The following is a 17,716-nucleotide window of genomic DNA, read 5'->3' as shown; positions in this document are numbered from 1 at the left end:
TTTTTTTTATTATCCACCCCCCCCCTTTAAATAATGACTATACTCAGTTGAACCCCTGGCTGGGACTGAGGGAGGGGAAGATGTGGAGAAAGAGGCTGCTTCTGCCTACTGTAGACCAAGGACATACTTAAGCCAGACACCCTAGAGTCACAACATGGAGTTGGGAGTCTCCACCTCATAAAGAAAGACTGCAGTGTTGAAATAGAGCAGAAAGTCAAGAAACAGATTTATGTATTCACACATAAAATTCCTAAGGATAAGACAGAACCTATCTATAAAATCTGCTGCAATTCAGAAGGACACCAAGTAATCAGGATTAAGCTGGACATAAAACTTGCCTTGTGATGGGAACAACAAGCAGTAGGAGAATCACGTACCAGTCCTGTTTTGTCTATGGTCTTCTCTGGTCAGTGAATTTCGTATTAGAAAACTTCTAGCTTTCATTTAATTAAGAAAGCCAAGTGTAAAATTAAAAGGCTTTTCTTCTTCAGTGAGCTCACTGTGAAAGAACTTCTAAGACAATCATCTTAGTGCTTATGGGCAACCCAAAATTCTGTCGCACTACAGCTAGAGGTTGATTTAGTACAGCAGTTCCCAAATTACTGATTGCTATTAAGAAGATCTGAGTCATCTGCTCCTATATCTTTAATTTCTCTAAATTAAAGAGACAAAAAAACCTAATAAATTTGCTGGCCAGGAATAAATTTCCCCATCTGAGATCTACTGTTTCCAGTTGAAAGCCCAGTAAAGCCTGCATTTGTCTAACTTTTTTCCTTTATCTATTGCAAGGTGTATATTCAAGATAAGGACTACCTTTCTTTTAAGGATCTTGACAGTATCCAAAACAAAGAAGCCCTACTGTAAAAATGAAATTTCTATACACAAAATGCTATTTTACCCTGCATTTTGCAACCCTAAGCCTGATGATGATAAGAGTGAGGTATGACCCATCTATGTATATGTATGAAACGATCAAGTACTTGCACAAAATTCTGAGCAGCACTTCAGAGTTTTTAAGTCAGATCCAATTACTAACTTTTCAAGAAATAAAACAGTTGCTTTTCAGCACTGAAGTAATCTAATTTGACCCTTAGTTTGTGAAGTTATGCGCAATGTAGACACAGAAACTTCTCTTCCTAGATTCTATGGGAAGAAGAATCATCGAACGGTTTGGATTGGAAGAGACCTTCAAGACCATCGAACTCCAACCCTCCTGCATGGGCAGACACACCTCTCACTAGACCAGGCTCCTCAAAGCCCCAAAGATCTGTGCCTACCTCTATACTCATTGCCTAGTTTACCCAAAGTGCCATAAGGTAAGTCAGCTGTAAAACAAAAGGCACCATGCAAGTTAGTCCTCTCAAAACCCTCAGCTGAATCTGGTATCAGGCAAAAATGGTGAAATAATGTCTTAACTAGCTCTTTCTTTGCCTGATATGGAACAATGCTCATATTTAAGCAAACTTATTTATACCCCAAATAAAGCATTTGGTACTCTCACAATAAAACAGTAAAAACAGAGAAATAATTTTCTTGCATTTTGCCAAATTAAAACCATTTAGTTGTTCATTTTTTTAAAGCACTGAGATATGCACATTGGATGTCTTTTGGAATTAATCTAGCAATCTGAGGCTGAAGTTTAAAGAATGACCCCTTCCTCTTACAAAGTAAAGGCAAGGAGGGAAGAACTTGGAAGGGAACTAGCAAAGTTTATTTGTCCAGGATCCAAGCATAAGCTTCCTACAGAAGTGTCCACAACTCAAATTAAACATTTATTTTCTTTACAATATACCTGATGAAACTAAGCATACTACCAGGCCACAGAAGGAAAAAAAAATACATACCATCTTTTACGAAAAGAAAAAAGAAAACAGTCCTTTATTTCCAAAGTGTGCTAATAACTCAAGATTAAAGTTATTCTCAGGTATACGCAACCTCTTAATTCCATTCTCAAAAACATTAGAAAAATAGAGCATTGGTGGGAAATATCATACATTACAGCACTAGCAACTCCACTTCTGTTGGAGAACATTATCTGAGAGGCAGCAGCTCCCAACTGCTGACTCTCACCCAAACCTGAACTCAGTAGAAATCACTACCCTGCATAAAGACAAGACAGTACCTATCAATGATGAATAGTAAGTTGCCTATGACCAAAAAAACTGCCCAGTCTTCACTAGTACATAAATATACATGTGTCCAGTTTGATAAAGAAAAATTCCACTTGCTCACCCCTGTCCTTGAAAGGCTGACATATTATGAATGGATCTCAACTGCACAGCATGAAAACACCATCAACAGTTCTGGAGTTTTATTCCTTAGGAAAGAAAGGAAAGAAAAAGAACCCCAAGCTGTCCAAAAAGCAAACAAACACACCATAATTCTAACTTTTTTCAACTGACCCCAAGGAGAAAAAAAACCATCACTTTGAAGACAAAATCAACCTTATTTTCAGCATTTCAGTGTTTTACTTCCAACATGCAAAGTTATCTAAACACTTCTCTATGCTGTATTCTTAGGATCTAAAAGAAAGCCCATCAGTGTACCTTCAGTCTTCAAGATGTGTTTCTCTAGAATTTACGAGTTTTTTGGAGAATGTAAGAAGTCTAGAAGACATTATTCTTCCTAATACACTGACATTGGAAAACACTGCAAAAGGACACTCTAGAGCCCAAAGCAATTCTAATAGTCTTAGGAATTCTTACAACTAAACCCAAATAATGGAGAACTTTGTAATTTGAAGTTCTTAATTTACTCAAAAGGCAAGTAGATGCTTTCTTCGAGGGAAATAAAAAACAACTGAGCAAATCTCTGTCCTCTCTAAAACACATCAAAGTAGGATAGTAATAATACAGCCTTTTAAACAAGCTGTAAAACTACGTCGTAAATATAACTTTTCTCTTTTAAGAACTGACCTCTCGTTACACTATTAAGATCATCCTGATATCCTGCAGTTAAATAATTTATTGGTGTATTGATCTACATAAGGCTGCATTTGTCACTCCATCTTTGACTGGTTAAGGCTGGTATTCACAAACAGACATGAAGAAAACCAGCAGGAGAAAAACTTTTTTTTTTAAATCCCTTCTTCAGGTTTGAAGTATTTCTAGCATGTCCTTGACACAGACTAACTACTCACTCAATCTGCTCTATTCTATTCCTTATATTTTAGAAACTATACAAAAGAGCAGTAAAATAACAGGTTTTGCCTGTTGTTGCTTGTTTTACCAACACAATCCTTCACTGGTTAGCAGGTTTCATGCTACAGGTAGGCTCTCAACACAGATTGCTTTACTACTGTTCATGCAATAGGAACTGAATGGTTCAAAAAGTCAATGCTGGATAAGAACAGACCTGTAAGATTACCTCAGAGCAAATTAAGGTCTGAACAGTACTGCAATTATTGTGAAGTACTGTCCTTGGTGTGGAATCTCCTACCTCACAGCAAACATGAGGCAACTGAAAACCAACAGGCAGACTTCCTCATACTACTTTGTGGAGTAAAAGAATCCACAGGAGCAGTTACTGACAAAACAGTGGCATGCTGCCAGTCACAACTGCCTTGTAGCAATCCCTACACATACCCAACCTAAACACTCATACACACCACGCATCCTCTCCCACCCGCTAATTAAAATTGAGGACATGGGGACAGCACATCCCTGGGGTAAGCAATCCTGAAGCAAAACACGTTTCAATAACTGCACCGTGCTCTGCTTAAAACTCTGACAAACTACTTGTAGTCTGCTAAAATGCAAAAAGGGTTAAGAGAAATCCCTCAACTCTACCTTATGAAGGGAGTTAAAGCAATATAGGAAAAAGTATTGAACTCTTACACTCCTTAGGCACATTAGAAAGTCCAGACTGCTACATGACTATTTATGTCAAGAAAAGCTTTTAATAATACTAAGTTTCCACCATTTCAGGTTGGGAAAATTTACCTGTATATTTGCATAACGAGCATTCCATTACTTAATGTTTTACCAAATAACCCATTCAAGCAGTATTTGTGCTTTTAAAAAGAGGATGCTAACCCACCTTTCAGAGACTTCTTGTTTTATCTTTGGTGCATCATCCGAAGACAGGTCAGTGTCCAGGAAACGCAGAAAGTCCCTTTCTGCATTAAAGGACTCTTTTTCCTCACCAGCATCTGATGGGTTTTGACCAATGAATGAAGAATCTAAATTTCTCTGATGCAAATCTAATGCATCAACTTCAGCACGACAACCACGAACACTAGCAGCACTAAAAGTATCACCTCCTTCCAATTCTAACTTACTGTTCTGTTTCACATCACGCTGAGGTCGACTATTCAACCCATCATCTCTGAATCCTTTAGCAAAAGGATTGTAATCTATTTTCAGCTGGGTAATCTGGATGTTCTGGTAGGCTGTAACTGCGAAGAACTCTGTCTGTGGGAAGGTAAATGTATGGACATCAGGGCCGTTGAGCTGAATGACTTCTGTGGCTTTATCTGCAGGCACCAAGTGAAGTCGTGGCAGATAACGGTGCATAGAGTGCAAGATTATATGACCCTCCTGGTCCAGGGTATTGTTGGTAAGTTTGAGCTTGTAGAAGGATACTGGCTTGTGCATCCAGTACTGGCCAGTGCAAGGGGATTCTGGGTGAATAAATACTCGCCCAAGAACATGCGGCTCTGCCTTCCCACTGGGCTCCCACCAACGGCCGTTCCACTTGTATCGGTGATTGTCCACAGGGGATATGTCCATGACTAGGATGTACCTCTGAAAGGCATCCAGACCTGTAATCCAGTATCGGCAGTATGGGAACATACGCCTCCCCTGCTTAGTCAGAATCATCTCTGTGTTGCGATGGTAGAATTCATTCCACATACTATTGTTATCTAGGGTGACGGTGATGCCCCCTGAGACACAGTCAGCTGGGAGGCAGGTCTTGACTTTGGGATTTACTGGAGTTGATACACTGCTGGCGAGAGCACAAGCATCACGATTGGCTACTAGGATTCCTTGGTCAGCTTTACCATTTCCCTGCTGTTGTTTCAGGATGACAAAAAAAGCAGGTGCTGCACCAGACACAGTCCCACTATCTCGGCTACCCAAGACAATCTGCTGTTTATCCATGTTGAGCACTCTTAGGAGCTGTCAAATCAAATGCAAATTCTACAGTTCTAATGATCTTCTGTGAGTGTTCACCATTCTGGAAAAAAGGAAAACCCAGTTAAAGTAATTCAAATACCATCTAAGAAACTAATGAAGTCTCAAGATAAATCCTTTCTGTAACAGTTCTCCACATGAAAAACTTGAGATAACCAGTACTATAAAATTAAGCACCATTAGGATATACCAAATCAAGGTATGCCTATAATTTAGGTCCTATAAACATGCAGGCTATGACAACTTTAAATCACATTTTCATATAATGCTTTGCTATAACAAGACTCCTTGCTTTGCTCGGTATTTCAAAGTGCCCTTTTTTTCCTGATGTTGTCTCAACTCTTCTGATCATTCACTTAACAAAGAGAATTTGGAAAAATGTGCAAAAGTTTTCAGAAAAGCTAATGGCACATTTCTGACACAAAGGCAGAAGTCATTTGCTCTTGAAAAAGAAAAGAGTTGCCAGATTTTAATTCTCAAAAACTGAAAGTGAGAAAGAAATGAAAAAGAAAAAAAGTTACCATTTTTTTCCCCAAAATTTCTTTACTATAAAAGACTAAGCTTGTGTGGTTGGGGTTTCTCTGCTCCACCCCCATCCCAACCCCAAGAACCTCTAAACATCTGTCCAAGGCAGAGACAAACACTAGAAAGAAAAAATTTGTTCCAATGGATAAGCTTGAGGGAAAAATAGGCAAACTAACGACCCAAAAGGCCACTCAGCTAAGATTAAATGGATGAACCAGGCAACCCTAGCTAACTTTATCCTCTAAATTATGGAAACTATTTAAACTGAATGAGAAAACAGTTGCACTGTTACGATCAGCCAAATCACTGTTTGGGGAACTAAAAAAGTTACTGTTTTCTGCACATATACAATTCCCCTTTTGCGTATCTACCTCACAGGCTAAGTACTATGTCAACACTCTAACAAAGGATTAGAAACAAATTTCATTTTTCAAACAGCCTGTACATTTCTCAATGCAAAAATTAGGTGCTTCTGGTAATTTACAGGAATGTCATTCTCACATGTAAACATTTGTATTTTGATCCTTATTATATATGGAATACAACACTGACAAAAAATTTTTTATTCTTGTACCAAATGTCTAGTTGGTAGGAACCAGAGACAAGACTGAATCACCATCACTAGGAGTTAGCTGCTTGAAAACAATCACACTTCTTTCTGGAGAATTAACTCAAATTCTCTGAGTTTTAAGTGAGCTGATTATTGAATAAAGACACATTTATTTTGTTATGACTGAGGTACTGTAGGACAAAACAAGCCTCTGTGCACACCAGCTGCCACACGTATGTGGAAAATGACCACAAAGCTCAGAAGGCAGGAAATTTAAACTCCATAATAAATGTTCTTGACACCTAGGAAATACAATAAATGTACTTCCACCTTTTAGACTTTGCACTTTAAAAGTTCATGTAAAAGTTAAACTGGAGGAAAAAACCCAAAACTCTTCTGCACGGGTTTTGAGACCTGCAAAATTACAAGATCTGGTTTTCAGTTTTCACTTTGAAGAGGAAACACTACCCCACAAACACACCCCACAGCCACCCACCCACCCAGGACTACTTAACAAAAAATGAATTAGCTGTTCAAGATCAGCTGCCTTTTTTTTTTTTTTTTTTTTAAGAATGTTGCACTGCTTTTTCAGTAGAGGACATCTGAAGTCCCAGCAACACAAAAAACTATCCCCCCAAAGCGAAGGTTTCTTTCATGTTCACCTATAAAAAAACCCAACAGGAATGAAATTCAGTGTTAAAAACTAGATATATGGAGTGTGGAGAAAGAAATCACAAACTAATTTGTATGTGATTTTGCACCAACTTACCCTCTTCTCCATAAAGCATGTTTATAGATCTATACTGCAACGAACTGAGTTCTCATGAATGCTGTGCAACATACATAGAAATTGCACCAGCTCACGGAGGAAACACACTATCAAAGCTATTTCAAATCTGATTTAAGATATGCAGAAAGCCTGTACCTTTAAATTTACCCAAGATAGAACTTACCTATGCCAAAAAACAAATTCAAAATGGTACTGCAACTGTGCATTCAGCAAAACGGCTTTGTATACAAAGAGCTACTGAGTCACAGTTTGTTTTCCAACATTAAAAGTTCTTACACTGCACTGTTGTAGCTATTTGTACCACAAGCTCTGCTCACAGTATCAATTCAAAGATGCATGTGGTTACAGTGTGATTACATGCAATTACAGTAGCCAAAAGCTACGTTATTTCAGTACTATTACAAGAACAATTTCAGTCATTTTACTACACGTGGTCATAGACAGCAGCTTATTTTATTATAGCATGGAATTATTCTAATCCAGAAATTCAAGGAAAATGTGTGTATTTCTGGAAACTGAAGTTCCAATCAGCCTCAGATACTTCACTTCTCTACCCACATATAGACCTTACACTTGGGAAGCAACACCTTACTGGACAGCAATGGCCAAAGATAATAAAAAGTTGAACCAAAATGTGCTAAAAGCATGAAGATAATCGGATGGGAAAAAAATAGAAGTTTCAAAAAAAAACCCCAAACAACCCAGCACATCAACCTCCCCCGGTCTGCCAGCAAGACCACGGTTTCTGCACACAGTGCTCGCAGGCAAGGCCCTCTACCAGGACGAACACCGGCGGGCACAGCGACTCGATGCCAGGACGTGAGGAAACCCATGGCGCGGCGGAGGGGAGCGGCGGAGCGCGGGCTCCGCGGCACGGCACGGCGCGGCACGGCACGGCACAGCCCCGCCGCCGCCGCGTTGCCGACGGGAGCCCGCGCCGGGCCCAATGGCAGCGAGCGCTGAACGCGCGGCGCTGCCGTTCAACCCCGCGGCGGCGGTGCCGCTCGGGCGCCCGGAGGGACGGCCCCGGCCCGGCCCGCCGCAGGGAGAGGCGAGCGCCCCGCCAGGGGCAGGTGCCGCCACGGCCACGGGCCGCGCGCGCACTTGTCGCTTTTCCTGTGCCCGCCGCCCCCCCGCGGCGGAAGCCCCGGGAAGGGGGCAGGCAGCCGCCGCCGGGAGCCGCCCGGGCCTTTCCGGGAGCGGCGGGGGCTGGCAGAGGCGGAGGGCAGCGGGGCCAGCGCACGTGCGGAAGCCGCGCCGCTCTTCGCCGGACGCGGCCGGCCCTGCCGCCGCCAGCGGAGCGGTGCGGTGCGGGGCGGTGCGGTGCGGTGCGGGGCGGTGCTGCAAGGCGCCGCCGGCGCTCCCGAGGCGGCCCCGCCCCCGCGGCGCGCACGACGAGGCGGCCCCGGGGCGGCCCCGAAGCGGCGCCTCGCGTCGCCTCCGGGGAGCGGCGCGCGGGCCCCGGCCCCGTCGCCTCGTGCCTGCGCCTGGTGTCAATTTTCGCAGTTGCGGCGAGAGGCGCGGGAGGCGCGCGGGAGGCGCGGGGCGCGGCGGGCAGCCCGGCCCCGCGCGGGGCAGTTACCGTGCGGTGACGCCAGGGACCCGCTTCCTTTCTCCTCACGCGGACCGTGTGTCCGCCAGCTGGGGACAACGTGCGTGCGCACCCCCGTGACGTCACCGCGCCGCAGCGCGCGCAGGCGCGCCGCCCTCCCGCGCCCCCCTCCCTCCCGCCTGCCCGTCACGTGCCCGCGCCGCGCGCAGGGCCCGCCGCGCCCGCGCCGCGCCGGGGAAGCTTCTGGAAGTGGCGCGGACGCGGCGCAGCGGCGCGACCCCCGCGGCGGCCCCTGAAGTCCCGCAGGGCTCGGAGCGACGGCGCCGGGGCCGCCTCAGGCACGCGCCGGCCCGAGGCCCGCGGCGGCGGGGGCGCCTCCCGCGCTGGCACGCGACGACCGGGGGGCGGCGCCGGCCGCACCAGAGCCGAGCGGGGCCGGCGGTCGCCGCTCCCCGGGCCGGCGCTGGCAGAGCCCTGCCGCTCGTCGGGCTCCTCCGCGGCCCGCTCCCCTGCGGGCAAGCGGGAGCGGCACCGCACCGCCAGCCGCGGGGCTGCCTCCCGCGCAGCACGCCTCGGCAGCACCGGGGAGAACGCACCCCGGGGCACGAACGTGGATACACACCACACCGCCCACGTCCCCAAGGGAAACGCCAGTCGAGGAGGTAACGCTAACGCTGGGATCACCGCCAACCGCCATCCCTCTGTGCAGGTGCTCACTGCTCTGCCGCAGCTCACCTCAGCATCTGGCCCTACAACACCAAAGCTGCAGAAGTGCCCCACGACTTTCAGACGGCTCACAAAGCTGTCAAACCTTGCCCCACGTTAACCCAGTCCCCAAGGCCTGGCGCTGCCCCCTGTGATGCGAGGCTAAGCAGTTAACAAACAAAACTTTGCTGAGCGCAGTCTAGCCACGACCTTAACAGAGCTTCCGCCCTCAGAACCTAACACTCCGTCTGCCACACCATCCTTAGGCTGACAGTCCTTCTTCACGCACGTCAAGGAAATAACATGCTGTAAACGAGGCACTTCTGAGAATAGGCCCACTACAACAGAATTCCAGATGTTACGGGAACATTCATGTACTAAACACCTCCAGGAAGCTCCCCCACCCCTTATTTCCATTAAGGATATTTTACAAAACTGCATCCAGCACAAATGGAAAAAAGTCAAGGTATCAGAGTTGTTAGGCTGACACCAAGATCCAGAGTCACCAGCTGACCAGAATTTTGTCCTGATTGCTGCCTACTTCTGACTATAACTTCCCTAGAGCTGCTCCTCTCTGTGACTAAAGCAGTTGTGCCTTTGCTGTGAGGGTGGAGAAAATGGGCAAAACCAGAGTAACATTACAAAAGCCAGTACCTTTTTGAAGGTTTCTTGGCAACAGAAGTTTGTGTTGTGGGAGAACATTTCAGAAGCATGTAAAGAAAACACATGCAAAGAAAAAATGCAGGTTGGATGGGGCTTTAAGCAACCTTGTCCAGTGGGAGGTGTCCCTGCCCATGCAGTGGTGCTGGAACTAGATGGTCTTTTAAGGTCCTTTCTAAGCCAAACTATTCTACGATTCTAAGTTTTTTTAAGACACTTGAAAAATGTGCATCCAAACAGTAGCATAGGCAGGTCTGTAGGAGAAGACCATAGAAAATATTTTTCCCTTTTAACTAGAAAAACTACTCAGACTGGAAAAAAAAATGAGGATTAAAAACATTTGCTGTGCAGAGAAACTGCTTAAATACAAAATTCTGTAAATATGAAGGAATGTAAGGCTGATTTTTATACTTCTAGCAGTTTACAAAGGAGAGGTATGGAGAGAGGCAAAGGGGAAGCTTTAACCCATTGTGCTGGTTTTGGCTGATTGAGTTGGTTTTCTTCACAGTAGCCAATACGAGGCAATATTCTGAATTTATGCTGAAAACAGTGCTGATAATGCAGATTTTTTTTTTTAATTGCTGAACACACAGTATACTGCTTACACAGTCAAGGCCTTTTCTGCTTTTCACACCAGTGAGCAGGCTGGGGGTGTGCACAAGAGGGAAGGGACACAGCTGGGACAGGTGACCCCACCTGACCAGAGAGATATTCCAGACCATATGACATCATGCTCAGCATATAAAGCTGGGGGAAGAAGGACAGGGAGGGCATTCACAGTGATGCCATTTTGTCTTCCCAAGTAACCGTGATGTGTTACAGAGCCCTGCAATCTTGGATATGGCTGAACACCTGCCTGCTGATGGGAAGTAGGAAACGAATTCCTTGTTCTGTTTGCACACGCAGCTTTTGCTTTACTTATTACACTGACTTTATCTCAACTCACAAGATCTCACTTCTACTCTTCCAGTTCTCTTCCCCATCTCACTGGGGTGGAGGAAGCAAGCAGCTGCGTGGTACTTCATTGCCAGATGGAGTTAAACCACAACATCCATATACTAAATAAAGCTGGCACAATGGAAGGGAAATACCCCAAATGCTAGCAAGAGCAGATTTGGAGAGGAAAAAAAAGGTTCAGAGGAGTATGAAGGAAAAATATATGAAAAATCACAAAGTGCATATATTCTTTTTGTTAAGGATCATGTTCAGCCATTCTCTAAAACAGCTTCACATTATGGTTCTCTCTCAGAAGTTTCTAAATTATCTTTGCACAAGAAAAAGCCAAAGCTAACAGCCAAGTGCTGTCACATTGCACTAGGCAAATGGAAAGTAAAGGGAAGAAAGGAATCAAGAAAGCATTCCAATTTAGCTGTGAACACAAGCTCTGTGTGTGTACACACCTCTGTCTCTAAAGGGCAAGGTCATGTGAGCTGGAGGGGTGCTGGACATCGGGGAGCCAGGGTAGTCCCAGCCAGCTGAGAGAGGCAGCACGTATCAGCACCTGAGGCTGCGGTCTTGGGGGCTTAAGTGTCCAGAAGTCAGCAACTGGGGAGGAGACTGGGATCCAGGAACTAGCTGCCGAGCAGCAGACCAAGTGCCTAAGCCTAGCTGCTGGAGGGAATCTGTCCTGTACATACCGACATATATATGTCATACACACATATACGCACACACATTGTCACTAGCAGACCTCCGTCCTGCTTCGATGGGTAGGGGAGCAGGATAAGGCTGTTGCTGCTGTGTTGCTGTAAGGATTCATGTTGCTGGCCTCATCTTTGGGCCAGACAGCACATGCCATGTACACACATGTTCTATATGCTTGTGCTGGTGAGGAATACATTTTCAGCCTTACTACTGGTTATACTGAGGGGCACAGAGCTGCAGCAGCCTTAGGCTGTTAGATCCAGCACAGTGTTTTTCCTTTAACAAATTCAGTCAGAAATAATTACACCAGTTAAAAAACTAAGCCACATTGTCCAAAAGTGATCAGTCGTTTTACAGCAATCACATAGCAGGTATAGCAGTTACCAAGTTTCAGAGTCACAGGACATATTGACACTTTTTTTTAAGCACTATGTTTCTGAACAGTGACAATACAGAAGTCATATTTCTTCAGCAAAAGGACCATTTGTATGACTAAGAGCAGTTGCACAGAACTGAATGGCAGACTGCCACATTCATGGCCCAGAAGCCATGTATTCCAGTGACAATAAGAGAAGCAATACCAAAGACTGTTGACATTGCCAGGGATTTTGCTACCACTTTACCTAATGCAGGTAGAAACCCTTGCCTGCAGCAAAAGCAGAACCTCTAGTTTATCACGAGAACAGACTCACGAGGAGAAGTCACAGCAGTACCACAGATTCACACCAGCTTAAGTAACCCAATTCTGAGCAGCTTATAGCTGGCAAGAAATACAAGTATTGCAATAAAGAGCTACATCTAATTTAGATCAGTACAAACACCAGTTTTAAGACCTTGTTTGTGCTAAACACCCGTTAGTGGCATAGAATCAACTGGTTCGCACTGACTGAATACTTGCCCTCCATGGTCAGAGGTAGTTACCTTATTCTAACCAGTAATGTGATGGTCATATTTGAAATGCTGAAGTTCACTACCAAGAAGTACCCTCTTCCCCAAAATGCTTTCTAGACATATTCTCTGCTTTGCAGCACCCTGAAAGTAAAAACTACAATCTTCACAAACTGCATTTCAGCACCCAATAAATCACATTCCTTCTTTCAGTACCGCCTATAAGCATAAACCTTTTCAGTTGGAATACAAAGATCTCTACTACACATATAGATACAAATCACAATATCTCTATCATACGGTATACTTTGAAAAGCACAACTACTGGAGCATTACTGGAGCATTAAGGAGGCTTTTAGCTCTCAAATTCACTAGGTAAAACCAAGGACTAGCTGAAACTAGATTCACTAGCTGAAAACAACATGTATCAGAAAAATCTGTGCCAATGTAATACACCCAGAGCAGTAGTTAGTCAGCAAAGCCTAGTCTACAAGTTTGTTACTATGACCAGGCAGCCCTGACAATCATACAAGTCCCAAGCTTTAGCCATTAAAAATTTAAAAAATAAAAGACCTGAACATCTAGTGATGCTACAGTCAGAAATCTTGTGCAATGTGCACACTAAAAGGGTTATAATACAAAACCATACTTTCTTTAGCCAATGTTTTGCCACTTTGGAGAACACAGCGCACGCCACAAGAAAGTCTGTTAAAACTCCAGGTTGGATTTAACTGCTTCTAGAAAGGAATCTAGTCCCATTTTCTATACCATAACAGGCCACACTAGTCTCCAACTGCTTCTCCAGAAGAGTACTGGCCTCCTGGAGTAGAATGTTTGTTCTACACAGAAATGTCTAGCACCTTGCAGCATCTATGACAGCTCCTGACTTCTATCCTTAGGCAACAGAATCCCAGCCCAAATCTACTTACAAAAAAAAGTTTACATAATTTTATTAATGACAAAGAAGTAGCTTAAGTTCTTCCTTTAGCTATAGTGAGAAAGTATAATCCATCATCAAGAAGATTAAAGGTGCAGGTGGAGGCAGACTCTAGCTAAAAAGTATGAGTTAAAAAAAAAAAGGTATTGCAAGAACTGGACTGTTGTAGGAAGCAGAAGAAAAAAAAAGGCAAGAAATCTGCTTTTGCAAACTGAGGCTTTCTTGCTGATGCAAACCCACTATGATGTATGATCCAGCCACACGCAGAATGCACTATCCCCACAGCAAGTATGACACAGCTTGTGCACCCAGAGCAGTACTTTATACTTAAACCAAACTCTCTTAACACTCATAGTCCTGACTATTGCAGGACCAATAGGTGGTAGTTCAGGAAGTACTTCACCAACTGTCAGCTACAGCCCTGCAAAAACAGCAGCTTCTATTGGAGGAACAGGACAAATACTGGGGGGGTTGAGTGGGAGGGGGAAAATAACTGTTTCACCTTTCCAATACTAATACTTTGCCACAAAAGTCCAAACTTTTACTCCCCCATAAAGCTGGTGCTTTGTTTCACAGTATTCTCCATCTCTCAAGAGTTACTTGAACTTCTCAAACACTGAAGATTTCAAAATGGACACACACACAGTTCATTTCTATAAAGTATGAAGCACCGGTAAGAGGGCAGGGAAAAAATACCACATTCACCACAAGTAACTGCCTTTTTTTTCTGTATAAAATATGTTGCTATTCCAACATTTAAAATAATGTATTTTACATTACTTTTCATATTTTATCAGAAAATCATTGATATGCCCACTATTCATATATTCAATGATTGCTGTACTTTTTCAATATATTACTATTTCAACTACTGAAAATGACAAAATAAAAGAATAAAGTGATATATTGTGTTTTTTGCCACACTGACAGAAACAGGTCATAATCAGCAGAAATAACACCATTTTGGTGAACTTCATTCCCTTTATTGCCATCATGAGGAACACTTAGGATACACATGAATCTTCAGCTGGGAATCTCATCCACATAATATGAAAAAGAAAAAAAACAACCACCGAGAGTAAAAAATCAGAAAACTCAGGAAAACAAATCAGGCAAGTAGAAAAGCCCTCAGCTCAGTACTATGCTACTCATTCAGCTGTGTCTTAACAGCAATACTCAATGCTACAGTCACCAATGGCTCATGAAGTTAGAACTGCCAGGGAACCTCCATTACCCTTTGAAGTTACTGTAAAAAGGAGTAACACTAGTTAAAATATCAGACGGTTGGTAACAGGTTCCAGGTTTATATCCATCTTCATTACTGACTTACTCTGTGCTCAGGGGGACCACACCCTATCAGCAGAAAGCACTGTACTGATTGAGCTAATTTTGGGCCTGATAAAAAAAACAACACACAAACCACCTTTCTTCTGTTTGCTTTCTTGTCATAAGAAACCTTCATCATTCTTCTCAGCCATATAATTCTCACTGCATTCTTCCTTATTCAGTTCAGAAAAAGATGTATCAAGGATTTATCATAGGTACTAACAATACCCAGAACCCAACAGTGAAAACGCATTCCACCTTTCTGTGGAGAGAGAGAAGCAACTCCACCACCATAAATCAATTCTTTATTCTAAATCTGCCCAATATTAAAAACAAAACACAACACAACAACAAACAAACAAGAAAAACATCAAAAAGCCCCCAAAACACACACCACATGATGTGTTTAATCATGGAAGAGTAAGACATCAAGTAAGCCTTCCTGGTATCACAACTAATGGCACTGTTTACTACGCAGACACCATGGCTGACTTTAGATCTTTTGCTGTCTATGTAACAGCAAGTGGACAACAGCCTCCTTAGGTGAAAACTCTTTTCTCACACCTCTAGGCAGAGATCTATTCCACTGTGTCTGCAAAAAGAATGTCTTGGACTTTCCATTCCTTAGGAAATTAGGTTTTAAAAAGCCAACATACACAACCACATACTTCAGAAGTTATCTACTCGGTGTAAGTGTAAATTAGTCAGTGGCATAAACTCAAAGAGAAGCTTAATTTGTTTGTTTTCTTCCCCGGTAGGTGACCTAACAAGTTTATTCACAAGTGGGACTAACATTTGTTTCTTCCAGTCGCACGTTTCCTTTCCATGGCAGGCACAACAGCATCTGCACCCAGGCTGAGCAAACAGTGGATGAGGTTAATAGTCCGCTGCTGCCAGATGGAAGGTGGAACTGAATGACTGCTGCCCATCTCTGCCAGGCCTAAGAGCAATGCTTTTTTTCCCCACACACAAACACGCTTACCCGCAGCAGCATTTTCCAAGCAGAATCAATTCCCCACGCCGGTTCTCAATACAAAGTCACAAGGAACTCTGCCTGAGGGCACTGAAAAGGTGCTGCAGCCCCACCGCATGCGGCTGCATCAGGCAGAACACCCTGAAGCGGCAGGACCAATTCATCAGCGTGTCCTCTTCTTTACACGGCCTTTGGTTTTTGAAATCTGTAGCAACTTCACATCTTCAGGGCTTTAGCCCAGTCCATCAAGAGCGATTAAATATGGCCCTCAGGCACTACGTGTGAGGAGTAAGGCAGTGTGCCTGGGTGGAGCTTTGGCATCCTAAGAAGCTATGCAAGCAACGCAAACCGCGTTCCTGGAAAGCTCTCATCTAACCAGGTGAAGTAACTGCTGTCCCTCCTGCCTACCATTTTTTAACCTCCTTTTAACGCGCTTATCAACCAGCGCGGTACCTACGGCCACCAAAAAAACACCGAACCCAGCACCCGCACCCATCGCCCTTCCCGGAGAGCACCGCTGTTTATTCACTCGGCTCTCCCCAGAGGGATCGGCAACTTCAGAACCCCGGCGGGCTGAGCGCACAATCTCGCCACACGAAGCCGCCTCCCGCGCCACGCTGGCGCGTCCTCGGCTCGGCAGCGCCCGGCCGCAGCCGGCGGGCAGCCGGAAGATGCCGCAGGAGCGGCGGCGGGGCAGCGCGGGGCCGGGCGGGGCACTGCGCGGCGGGGCAGCGCGGGGCGGGGCCGGGCCGGGCAGGGGCAGTGCGGGGCAGCGCGGGGCCGGGCCGGGCCGGTCGGCGGGGCCGAGGGGGCGCTGCCCCCGCCCGGCACCAACGGCTGCCTCACGCGACGTGCCGCGGCGCACGCGCGCCAGCGGCCGCCCCCGGGCCGCCCCGCCTACAGCGCGCCCGGCGGAGGGGCCCCGCAGCCGCCCTCCCGAACCCCTCCGCTCCCTCAGCCACCCTCCTGCAGCGCCGAGCGAGCACCGGGAGAGGTCCCCGGGAAAGGCTCTCCCGCCGGAGCGGGGCGGGGCGAGGCCCGGGCAGCCCAGCCCCGTCTCACGGGTGGCGCCGGCCACGCCCCCGGCGGGGGACGGCCTCCGGGAGCGCGATGGCTGCGAAGCGGCAGCTGCTGGGGCCGAGCCTGACCCGACCCTTCCCGGTCAGAGCCCGGATGCGGAGCCGCGGGGCTGCTCTGCCCCTTTAACCCACTCCCCCGCCCCTCCAGCCCCGCGTCAGGTGACTGCAGCCGCTGCCCATGCCCCCGCCCCCGCCCGTCCGCATCCCTCCCTGGACGAGGCGGCGCGGGCGAGGAGAGAGGGCAGCCCTCCCGCCGCTCCGCGCCCGGGCCGCCGTGCGGGCCCCTCGCCTCAAACGCGGCCGCCCGGGCCGGAGGGGAGGGAGCGGGCACGTGTGATTGGGCCGCCGCGCTCACGTGACGCGGACACCTCACGCCACCTCCTCGAATAAAACTTCAAAACCGGGGCGGGGGGGGGAGAGGGGCGGCGGCGCCCCGGGGCCGGCCGGCTCCTACCTGCCTCCGCCCGCCTCCCGCCGCCGGCTCCGGGCGCCGAGCGACGCCCCGGCCCACGCGCCCCGCGCGCGGCTCCCGCGGCCTTCGCCTGCCACGCGCACCCTCCTGCCGCCTCCATTGGCTGCCGCGGCCCGTCACGTGGGCCGCCCCCGGTGTTCCCGCCCCCTCCCGCTGCCTTACCCCGCGCCGCGGCCGCCCCCGCACGGCGGGCACCGCAGGGCCTGTCCGGGAGGCGGGGGGCGCAGCCGCCGGCGCCCGCGGTCAAGCTGCCCCGCGACGCCCGCCAGCGGCGCGCTGCCGATTGGCCGGAGCCGCCCGCCGACGCAGTTCCGCTCCCTCCGCCGGGCCACGCCCTTCCTGCCCCTCCCCCGCAGTGCGCGAAGGAAACACGCCGCTCGCGCGTGGGCCAGGCGGGCCGGCGCCCGCCGCCCCCGGGCCGGGCCGAGGGGCCCCGCTCACCGGGCCCGCCCCGCTGCCGCGGGGGGCCGGCCGTGCGGG

General features: G+C 47.2%; 1 protein-coding gene across 13 annotated transcripts in view; it reads right to left on the bottom strand.

Annotated features, from left to right (window-relative positions):
• Window positions 1-17,484, bottom strand: part of MGA (MAX dimerization protein MGA) — a 56,617-nt gene extending 39,133 nt beyond the window's left edge. For 11 of the 13 annotated variants that reach the window (XM_051620553.1, XM_051620557.1, XM_051620558.1 and 8 more), the window contains exons 1-2: window positions 8,583-8,659; window positions 4,039-5,178 (exon numbers count right to left, since the gene is read on the bottom strand). In XM_051620553.1, the coding sequence (XP_051476513.1) occupies window positions 4,039-5,102 (1,064 nt within the window). In that variant the 5' untranslated portion in view covers window positions 5,103-5,178; window positions 8,583-8,659. Of the gene's footprint in view, window positions 1-4,038; window positions 5,365-8,582; window positions 8,660-17,398 lie in introns of those variants that run through there. The other 2 variants (XM_051620555.1, XM_051620554.1) reach the window with 2 other exon arrangements.
• Window positions 17,485-17,716: the final 232 nt, after the last annotated feature.

Source organism: Apus apus, chromosome 5 (genome assembly GCF_020740795.1).
Source record: "Apus apus isolate bApuApu2 chromosome 5, bApuApu2.pri.cur, whole genome shotgun sequence".
Taxonomy (NCBI): Eukaryota; Metazoa; Chordata; class Aves; order Apodiformes; family Apodidae; genus Apus; species Apus apus.
This window is presented reverse-complemented; position numbering and strand designations above follow the sequence as displayed.